Source organism: Mustela putorius, unplaced genomic scaffold (assembly GCF_011764305.1).
Source record: "Mustela putorius furo isolate JIRA1106 unplaced genomic scaffold, ASM1176430v1.1 tig00000281_pilon_pilon_pilon, whole genome shotgun sequence".
NCBI lineage: Eukaryota > Metazoa > Chordata > Mammalia > Carnivora > Mustelidae > Mustela > Mustela putorius.
In genome coordinates, this window is record NW_025421343.1 from 30028267 (window position 1) to 30039348 (window position 11082).

The window sequence follows — 11082 nt, forward strand, 5'->3', positions numbered from 1 at the left end:
AAAAGCATTCAAAAGCTTTTGAATTTTTCCCAATCTGGTATATGAGAAATTCTATTTCTGTGTGGTTTTCATTTCTATTTTACTTATTATGTGTTTGGTTGAGCATCTTTTCACATGCTTAAAGGTCTTTAGTAGATCTTTTTCTTTGTGAACTGTGTGTTCATGTAAATACATGATATACACTCATTCTCTAATGGTATTGGGGTCTGTATGCCCCTTGATTTTTAGTACTTTATTTCTATTTAAAGATATGTTTATTTAAGAGAGAGAGAGTGGGAGAGCACAAGCAGGGGGAGTGACATGCAGAGGGAGAGAGAGAGAAGCAGGCTCCCCGCTAAGCAATGACCTCGATGCTGGCCTTGATCATGACCTGAGCTGAAAGCAGAGGCTTAACTGACTGAGCCCCTGATTTTTAGTACTTCATAAATCAGGGCCATTAATTCTTTCTTTCTGATATGCATTGTAAATATTTCATTTGGGTTTTAACCATGCAAATGTCTTTGTTTTAATTCTACTGGGGTAGAACTTATTAATCCATTTTTTCTTCAATCTGGACCTCTGCTACCCCCACGTTGTAAAGGGACTCCACCTGTGTTTTCTTCTAGTACATGTTTCTTCTAGTAAAAATGGTTTCTTTTTTCCTTTCCTTCTTTTTTTTTTTTTTTAAACACTTAGGCCTGCAATTCATTAGTTTATTCTTGTCTATGGATTAAGGTATGAACCCAATTTAATTTTTTTCTATGTGACTATCTGATTGTCTCTCTCCATATATATATATATATATATATATATATATATATAATTTATTCAAGAGAGAGAGCAAGCAAGAGGGAAGGAGCTGGGGGAGGGGCAGAAGCAGGCTCCCCGTTGAGCAGGGAGCCCCATGGGGAGCTCCATCCCTGGACCCCGAGATCATGACCTGAGCTGAAGGCAGATGTTAACCAACTGAGCCCCCCAAATGCCCCATCTCAATACATTTTTTAAAATTCATCTTTTCCTGAGTGATTTGAGGTGCAGCCTCTATCAGATACTTAGTTCCTATGTGCACTGGTTTATTTCTGGACTTTCTGTTTTGTTCTACCAGTCTGTCTATTGATGTGATGATGCCACTCAGTTTAAATACAGAGGCTTATTGTGGGCTTAATATTTGAAAGGTTAATGCTTCTCTCACTCTTCTTTTTAAGGATTTTTCTAGGTACAGTTGCTGCCTTTTTTCTATGTGGACTTTAAAATGAATGTGTCTGGATTCAGATTATGTACACTTGAAAATATTTTTGTGTTAATGATAGTTCATGGTACAAATGGTTATTTGATGTCAGTGACATAAATGATATAACCCAGATTTGACTGATCTCTTTCCCACAGGGCAGTCTGTGTACTGCATACTAGCTAGCTTCATTCCGATTGGTCAGATTTCTGCGTGCACTTTTTTTTTTTTTTAACCAAATGAGCCACAATATCTTTTTCTTGTTTTTTTTTTCTTCCAGTTTTTATCTAAATTCCTATTAGTTATTGTACAGTGTAATGTTAGTTTCAGGTGTATAGTATCATGATTCAACACTTCCATACAACACCCGGTGCCCATCACAAGCGCACTCGCACTCCTTAATCCCCATCTCCTGCTTCACCCACCCCCGCCCCCACCTGCCTCCCCTCTGGTAACCCTTCCCTTGCTCTGTAGCTAATAAATAGTCTGTTTCCTGGTTTGCCTCTCTCTCTTTTTCCCCTTTGTTTTGTTTCTTAAATTCCACACACGAGTGAAATCCTACGGTGTGCATCTTCCTCAGACTGACTTAGTTCACTTATCCTCATAGTCTTTAGCTGCATCCACATCCTTGCAAATGTTCCTATTCAGTACTCATGTCCTTGTCAATCGCTTGTTAAGTATTTTCAATATACCCTCTGCAAGGGGTGTGTGTGACCTGCTCCTTCTAGGATGCCAGAATAAGGAGGCAGAAGTAGTGGTAGCTTGTTCCCTAGCCTGGCAAGGACCCAGTAATGAATCCCCTCAGTTCGTTTTCTGGACTCTTGTTACAGTAATAGATGGAAAGTGTAGTAACAGAAGGTTATAGAAGGGCAAGAGAGGAGGGCCAAGTACAGGTGGGCTTTCACTCACAGTACTGTGTGTTTGCACAGTGTTTTAGTCTTCAGTGTGCTTTCATATACGTTATCTTACTCTTCCCCCCCAAGGAGATGATTGTGGCCAAGTAGGGAATGCCTTCATCACAGATCAGAAGACCTGGATTTAGGTCCCGATTCTACATGTCACTATCATATAAACTTATTCAAGTGGCTTCTTTTTTTTTTTTTTTTTTAAGATTTTATTTATTTGTTTGACAGAGAGAGACATAGCGAGAGAGGGAACACAAGCAGAGGATTGGGAAAGGGAGAAGCAGGCTTCCTGTGGAGCAGGGAGCCGGATGCAGGGCTTGATTTCAGGACCCTGGGATCATGACCTGAGCTGAATTGAAGGCAGATGCTTAACGAATGAGCCCCACCCAGGCACCCGAAGGCAGACTATAATCTTCTAATAAATAATACTCTGACAAGAACTTTAAATATATTCATAGTAGATACACTTTATTCGAATGTCTGTATAAATAGGACTTGATGTTGAACACGAAGAGGTTTTTCCAAAGGGTTAAAATTTATCCAACAACAGAACTTGGTCCTTCCCTTCAGTTCTTCTCCAAACTTGGTCGCCCCACATATCACTGTCAGAGGTCCACCCTCGCTAATCATTTCCATCACACGCAAAGTCTAAAAAGTCTTCCGGTGGCCCTTTCCATTTCTCTGGAAATCTCTTTAACTGCTTTCGGTTGCGACAGAAGTGTAAGGTTTTTACCCGCTCACACTCTACTGGAGCCCGAAACCCATCCCTGCATTCTCTTGTTTAAATGGAGGCTGCTTGTCCCGCGTGTACAAATGGAGAACTGAACAGTTACTCACAAAAAACGTAGCAGCTCCATATGCGGTAACTGTAACTTTGCTTTACAGTTTTTTCATTAAAGAATTAATTTTATTATCTTTCCACAGAGAAGTGATAAAGACACCTGTAAAAACTTTGAGAAGGCACTTTAAAAATCCCGAGATGAAAAATTCTAAAGTATAAATCATGATATGTCATCTGTGATTTACAAAGAAGAATAAAATAAATTCTTCAAGTCAGAATTTAGAATTTCTGAATGAGTTTGACAGGAATTTACTCAAAGGAATCAGAACGACAGGACTTAAGACTTTCTATTTTAACCCCAGTTGAGTTTTTAAAAAAGCTCCCCAGTTGTCAGCAGGCGTGGCCCACGCCTCCCTTGCTGCCCTGCTCCGGGTGACGTTAACTGAGGGACAGATTAGTGCACGGAGGTGCTGGGCTCTGTGCAACTGACTCAAGTGGTCGCCTTTTATATATTTTTTCCCTTATGTTTTAAAGAAAAGTAAATATACATATGGCAAGAAATGTAAATGGTACAGGAAGACCTAAAATAATAGGTAAGTATCTTTTTTTTCCATAGCCTAGAAAGTCTGAGGTCTTCAAAATCATTCAGCAGTCATGTGAATCATTTGCAAATTGAAGCGAACCTTGGAGTCTCATTATCTAAAAAGAATTTTCAGTCCTTTGGAATGCTGTTGATTTTCTCATCTATTACCTCTGTTCCAGAGGCAAGCCATGCAGTCTTGTCCTTCTTAAAAGAACTGATTACAAAGGCGACATGCGCTCTGCTCAAGGACAGCGAGTAGACACCTCCTTGCTCTCCGCGGATCTGTTCCTGGCTCCTGACAGAGGCCTTGGTGTCACCCCTGAAAGTCAGGTATCACATTTACTACCAAGGCATTTTCAACAGCCAGACTTTTCTTAATCAAAATGAATCACCTAGTCCTTGTAAAACAGAGACTTAATTCTAACAGACCCGTGTTGCCTGGACATTAAATAGATAAATATTTTTATTTAACATTGTACAAAAGGGCAAGAGGCATAGAATCCCAAGCATTCAAGCTACAACGGAGTCAAACCTTTCCTAGAGAACAAAGGGAAGATGAAACAGCAAGGGGCCACGGATGGCATTTCCTTCAGAGAAATTCCCATCCCAGTGATGAGAGGCTGGGGGGGGGGGGGCTCCTTCCCCAGAGGCCGCTCTCTCTGTAGTGGGCAAGCAAGGCTTACAGAGACGGGGCAGGGGCTCAGCCAAGCCCTTCCTGAATGCCTCGGATCCTTCTGGCCAGCTGCACGTCCTTCGGGAAGAGAGTGACCCGGCCGGCGTGTAAGGACAGGAGATAGGCGTCCTCAAAGAGATGAACTAGAAAGGCTTCTGCGGCCTGGGGGCAGAGAGAAACGGGATGCGATGGGGCATGGGCTGCTTCGTTCTAGGCGCTCCATCGCCCATGGTCTCTGAGGGCTCCCAGTGCTGTCTGAAAGGCTGCCCACAAAACGAGGGTGGACTGTGCCTGGGAATTCTGCTATCACCACAGAAAGATCTGGCCTCCAAACCCCGGGCGTTCCTTGATGGTGTCTTTAAGGAGGCAAGAGTCAGCATATGGCACATCTCAGTCAGCCCTGTGGAATTCAAGAATGCCTTTCTCCTGTCCCCACCAAAGGGAACCCACTTCTTACCTCTTGTAGGGCCAATAGGGCCTGGGCTTGCCAAGAGAAGTCCACCCCGCGAGTGAATTTAATGCATATCTCTCTTGCCTGTGAGGGAGGGGTGGGACGGGGAGCACGGGGGAAAGGGAATGGGGAGTGGACAGTAAAAGAAGAGAGATTCAAGGGTTAGATCCTCTCCATGAATTTCTGTGAATCTTCACTTCTGTGATACCTTTGTGGCCCTTAATCTTAGGACCTAACTAGCAGCCGGTGTCACCTCCTAGAAGTTGCGGAATTGGGATGTCTCCTGCTGGTGGTGGGGAGAGGAGGAGGAAATCTCCCAGGGTAGGAAGAGGGGTCAAGCATGGATGGATGAAGGAGTCCCTATTTCTATAACCAAAGAGCACAGGTTCAGAGGTGGTGGGGGTTAGAAACTAATTCCATAAAGAACCAGAGGGCACCGTTGGTGGGCTCATGTTTTCCAAAGATGAAGAGTCCTGTGCCAGGTTAGAGAAGAGGTTCCCTTAGCCATTCAGGCAAGAGATGACAGAGTCTGCACTACCAGGGAGAGTTAAAGAAAGGAGGCAGCAGGGGGTTGGCATTGCTCACCAGGCGGCCAAAGGGGCTCTTCCTTATCAGTAGGCCTGTGCTCTTCTGAAGCTTTCGGATTTCCTTCAGAATCCGGGATCTCCGAGGACCACGCTGACGGGAGGAAGCGCCTGAGAAGAGTTGGGTTGGCAAGTGGAGTGTCAGTAGCTGAGCCTCTCAGCGTGGCTGACACAAGCAAACTGCCAGATGGCCAGGCTGCCATTCGCTCCACGGAAGCAGGGATTTCGGTCTATCATTTACTATGATTATCTTCAGCAGCTGGAGAACAGTGGATAGAGGCTACATAAATTTTTGCTAAATGAATGAGCGGTCCTCTGAGGATCCATCCTCAGTAATGATCCTTTGAGGGTATTATCTTAAATGCCAACTCTTCCAGGAAGCCTTTCCTGATTCCCAGTCACTTCCAAACTGATAGGTCACCTTCCTCCTCTGAGCCCTGCAGTACATCGGGCCTCTTTACTTTTTCCCATCTAGATTAGAAACTCAGTTATTTTATTTTATTTTATTTTTGAGCTGGAACGAATCTGAGAGGTTCTCTAGCACAATTCCCTGTCTCCGTTATCCTGAGACCCAAAGAAGTGAAGACAATTGGCCAGAGCTTATTTGTGGCCAAGGAGGGACCTTGGACGTGGCATAACTCAGTGCCTATGTTGGGCCACTGGGCTATGGAGCCAAAGCTTTTGGCTCAAAGACCAGTTCCAACAACAAAAAAGAAAAAAAAAAAATCTTAAAAATATCCCCCCCCCAAAAAAAAAAAAAAATCCCCAAAAGTAGAGGTCAAAAAAATGAAATTCTGATTTGAAATTAAAAACACAAGAATAGGGACGCCTGGGTGGCTCAGTTGGTTAAGCAGCTGCCTTCGGCTCAGGTCATGATCCCAGCGTCCTGGGATCTAGTCCCACATGGGGCTCCTTGCTCAGCAGGGAGCCTGCTTCTCCCTCTGCCTCTGTCTGCCATTCTGTCTGCCTGTGCTCGCTCTCTCCCTCTCTCTCTGATAAATAAAATCTTTAAAAAAAAAAAAAAAACCCACAAAAAAAAAAAACCCACAAAGAAACAAAAACAAAACTTCGAACTATTGTGTTGAAGAAGAAACTTAATTGACAGTAGACTATTTAGAAGTGAATCAAAAGTCTACATCTCAAAACTTATGAGATACAGCTAAATAGTACTAGAGGAAAATGTGCAGGTTCAAGATAGATTCTCCATTAAAAAAACAAAAGCTTGAAAAGGCAGCTGAGCTCAGTATTCACCTCAAGTGTTAGATAAATAAAATCAAGGACCAACAAAAAAACACTACTAAACCACTCCTAAGCTGAACAAAGAAAAAGAAAAACCTCCATGAAAACTAACATTTTTTTTAAAAACAAGTTTTTTTCTTTATTTATTTGACACAGAGAGAGAGAGAGAGGGAGAGCACAAGCTGGGGGAGCGGCAGGCAGGGGGAGAGGGAGAAGCAGGCTCCCCACTGAGCAGGTAGTGAACCTTGAGATCATGACCTGAGCTGATGGCAGATGCCCAACTATCTGAGTCACGCTGGAATCCCCCAAACTAACATTTTGAAGGAGAAAATGAGCTCCAGAAATGTTACTTAAGCTCCAGCCGAGGAAAGAGAAGGCACACCAAGTAGTTAAACCCCTGGGAGGTATTTAATAGTGACCTAATCACAAAGTGTAAGGAGAGCTGCATGAGCAAGTGGGGAATGGGGACCCGAGAAACAGGGGGGCCTCACACTCAGGAGTCAGGCTACTGGTGTCTACTCCCCCCCCATTTCTGTTTGGCAATCCACACTCCCTTGGAGGCAGCCTTTAATAGATGCAGCCGTCGCAGAAAATGAATGAACACAACCAATCTTACCAACGTGAGAAAGGCAACACCTTGTAAGGAAGGAAATAGACTCGACAAACAAAATAACCAATACTGGAGGAATCGGAGTTAGGAAGAAAAAAAAGAGACTCTGAGAGAAATATGAGTAATAACCTCAGAGGTGTAAGAGAAGACCTGACATCTGGGCCCTGGAACCAGGGGTTGTGAAAAGTAACCAACTCTGGGAGAGATCATGGGAAAGAACGGGGGTTAGATATTTAATCACTGGGTCTTGCAGTGTCGGATACAGAGTTGGGATTTAATCCTAAAGTAACAGGAAGCTATGGGAGAGTTTTAAGGAAGACAGAGAGGTGGTCCACTTACATTTTATTTATTTATTTTTTAAAGATTTATTTATAAGGCGCTTGGTGGCTCAGTCTGTTAAAAGTTGGACTTGGGCTCAGGTCATCATCCCAGGGTCCCACGATCAAGCCCCATGTTGGGCTCTGTGCTCAACAGGTAGTCTGCTTCTCCCTCTCCCTCTGCCCCTCCCCCTCCTTTGCGCGCGCGCAAGCGCCCATGCTCTCTCTTTCTCTGTGTCAAATAAATAAAATATTTTTTAAAAAGTCGTGGGGCTCCTGGGTGGCTCAGTGGGTTAAAGCCTCTGCCTTCAGCTCAGGTCATGATCTCAGGGTCCTGGGATAGAGCCCTGCATCGGGCTCTCTGTTCAGCAGGGAGCCTGCTTCCCCCCCCCTCTCTGCCTGCCTCTCTGCCTACTTGTGATCTCCGCCTGTCAAATAAATAAATAAAATCTTAAAAAAAAAAATAAATAAAGCCCTTATTTGCAAACAATAACCTACTTAATCATTTCGATGGAAGCAGCTGAACAATAGAATTAGCAAGCGAATTCAGTAAATTGGCTGGTGCAAAGGTTATTAAGGTTCAGGAAAGAAAAATAACCCATAATACACTTTTTTCACCCCGCTCTTAACTATCTAGCAGGAGACAAAATAGTTGTTGCCACAAGGAACAGTTCTTGCCCCGTGGGTCTCCTATCCACCAGACCACAGTGCAGAAACTTGAGGACCACAGACCTGTCTTCTTTCGTGATCCCAAACCGCAGGAAGACAACAAGGTGCGAGCACTCTAAAGAAGGCCCAACGATACCATTCACTTAAGAAACACATACATTGCCCACCCCCCCCAACCCCCCACATAAGGACACCTGGAAGGGCACCTTCTAAAAGCAGAATTGTTTGAAATTGTCACCAAAAGCGGCCAATAATTTTGCAACTTAAAAAAGCACAAACACTTAAAAATCCTGTCTGCTGGAGCAAGCTGTGTGTCCTTGTTCAAGTTACCCGGCCTGTCCGCGCATCAGTTTTCTCATCTGTAAAATGGGCACAATGTAAAGTTGAGCTAATTCACGGAAGGAGTTGAACACAACGCCTAGTTAGTGGCAAGTACTCAATAAATGCGGGCAGTAACAAGAATGAGTATTAGGAGCCAGACCGCTTGGGCCATCCTTTCTCCTCCTGCTCGCTTTCCCCAGTGCCTTGCGGGGCCTGGAACTCGCGGCCGGCCCGTGCAGGTGCGACCCGCAGCAGGACTTTGCCGGGCCGCAGGGGAGCGCCAGCCGGAAGTCGGGAGATTCCGACCCCAGCCCCGCACGCGAGCTCGGTTTTCTGGTCTGTGAAATGGGAACGTGGATCCGGCCGTGCCCACCTCACACCCAGGCTGCAGGGAGGCCGGCTCCAGGGCAAGGAGCCGCGGCCGGTTACCTAAGGAGGGGGCCCGACGAGGGGGGCCGGCGGCCGGGCTCGCGGTGCGCCTCCTCGGGACTTCGGCCTTGCGGCTCCGGCGGCGCGGGCCCATGGCGGGCGCGGAGGGTGGCGGCCCGGAGGCTCCTTTTCTGCCTTCGAGGTCGGGAGACAGAGACTGGCGTCCGGGGAGAAGCCCGGGAACGTCCTGGCCGCGTGCCCCGACCGGGTGAGTGTTCGGCAGCCCCCCACGGGGCCTCGGTTCGAAGACCCGGCACTGCCAACTCACTGGCGGCGTTTTTTAAAACCCGAATTCAGCGACTCCCAGTGGCTGGCTCTGGAACGCCCCTGGCGCAGAGCGACAGCAGGGAGGGCCAATGGGAGCACAGGCCGAAAGGCGAGCGGCGCGCGCCGAGCGAGGGCGTAACGGATCGACGGTAGGAATCAGCCAATGGGAACCTGGAGAAATGAAAGAAGGCGGGAAGTTCTGCTCCGCTTGTGCGGGTGCTCAGTTCTGACCGTCCGACCTTCGTCTTCCCTGGGGTGGGGCAAGAAAGCTCTATTCTGGAGATGTAGTTGCTGCGTTTGTAGAATGCGTACCTGAAGAGAAACAACTTTGTTTAAACATTTTGTGTTTGTCCTATCACCCTGAAGTGGTTTTTAAAGATGAGGAGACCGACCTAGAAAGAAAGGAACAAGCCCATGTCGCCCCCGTGGCCTCCTCAGGAATACCCCCACGAATATGGCTCAGAAAGCCAGTTTCACTGCGTGAACGTTACTGATGACTGGGGTGGCGGGACAGCCAGGATCTGATGATGTCTTGGCTCACACTCTCCCGCACTGTGGTAGAATCCTCCTAGGGGAGATGACTCCTTCCCTTCGTGTTGGAGATAACACGCATTCCGGCCAACTGTACATCTCAGTAGTTAGAATAAAGATTTTATTTTCTACACTTTGTTTCCTTGTATTTTCTAAATGTTTCCCAGTTAACGTGTATCATTATCAGGGAAAACGTCATTACAAAAATCAGTGATTTCACGCAACCTTTGTTCCCTGGTGCAGCCAGAGTGGAAAAAAGTATGTTGATTAACCAAAAAAATTAAATGTAGAATTACCGTACGACCTAGCAATTCCACTTCTGGGTATACACTCAAAGGAATTAAAGGCAGGGACTTGAGCTGGTATTTGTACACTAATGCTCACATCAATGTTACTCACAATAACCCAAAATGTCCAAACGGATGAATAGATCAACAAAATGTAGTGCATACATACAATGAGATACTATTCAGCCTTAAAAAGACAGTAAATTCTGACACGTTACAACGTGAATAAACCTTGAAGGCATTAGGGTAAGCAAAATACAACAGACACAAGAGAACTACTGTTTGATTCCACTTACATTAGGTACATTACAGAGGTCAAATTCATAGATAGTGGGTGGTGGTTGTCAGGGGCTCAAGGGAAAGGAGGAACAAAGAATTAGTGTTGAACGGGGAAGATAAAGTTCTGGGGATGGATAGTGGTTACCACTGCATAGCAAGAATTCAATGCCACTGATAATCAAAATGGTGTTTTGTTGTGTGTGTTTTATGATTTTTAAGAAGAGGAGGGAAAGGGCAAAGGAAGGGGAAAAAAAGGGAAGCAGCTATACTTGGGGATACTCTGGTGTGTGTCCACCGTGATGGAGGGTGGGGTGAGCAGTCTGGTCCAGGAGATCCATTCTTTGGTGGAGGCCTATGCAATATAAGATCCGACAGCTAGGGGCTCTAAAATGTAAGCCCACTCCTTGAAAGGCTCTTGTATTTGTTCAATATTTCTCTAGTTCAGACTCTAATCAATTGATCGTTGTTTTACTGGTCTCTGCCTTTAGTGATCTTTCCAAACAGCAATTTGGATCCTATCACTTCCTTGCCTAAAACTCCCCCAGGGTACTCTAGGTCTACAGAGTTATCAACTCATGCCACGGCAAAATCTAAAAGGTACAGCACCATGTGGGCGCCTGCCCACCTCTTTGACCTTGTCTCTGGCCACTTTTAGCATTGCATGCTTATTTCCAGACATACCTGTCTACTTATCTGTGGTTCTTGAATACATCACTTACATGTTTCTGAGCTTTCCATAGGCTCCTGGCCAGGGAGACTCTGGCCCGTTCTTTAACACTCAGCTCTTGAGTGGAGCTCTCTGGGCATTCTAGGCCGAGTTAGCTGATCGCTCCTGTACGGCCTCCTTTGTATCTCATACAAAGGCCCCTTATGCACATCACACTGTGCTGGAATTCTTTCTTTACACATTTGTCTCCTGTTTTTCTTTCCTGGATCCACAGCCCTCGGA

General features: G+C 45.6%; 1 protein-coding gene across 2 annotated transcripts; it reads right to left on the reverse strand.

The window, feature by feature from the left end:
• Window positions 1-3412: 3412 nt before the first annotated feature.
• CENPA (centromere protein A) lies at window positions 3413-9563 on the reverse strand. 2 transcript variants are annotated; one of them, XM_004781374.3, is made up of 5 exons: window positions 8770-9563; window positions 5186-5295; window positions 4607-4684; window positions 4160-4311; window positions 3413-3795 (listed from the first exon to the last, which is right to left on the reverse strand). In XM_004781374.3, exons 1-4 carry the CDS (start codon window positions 8861-8863, stop codon window positions 4177-4179), a joined length of 417 nt encoding a protein of 138 aa, XP_004781431.1. In that variant the 5' UTR covers window positions 8864-9563; the 3' UTR covers window positions 3413-3795; window positions 4160-4176. The 2 variants fall into 2 exon arrangements, with proteins under 2 accessions (XP_004781431.1, XP_004781430.1); XM_004781373.3 differs by lacking the exon at window positions 3413-3795 and having other exon boundaries at window positions 3922-4311.
• Between the last annotated feature and the right edge of the window lie 1519 nt (window positions 9564-11082).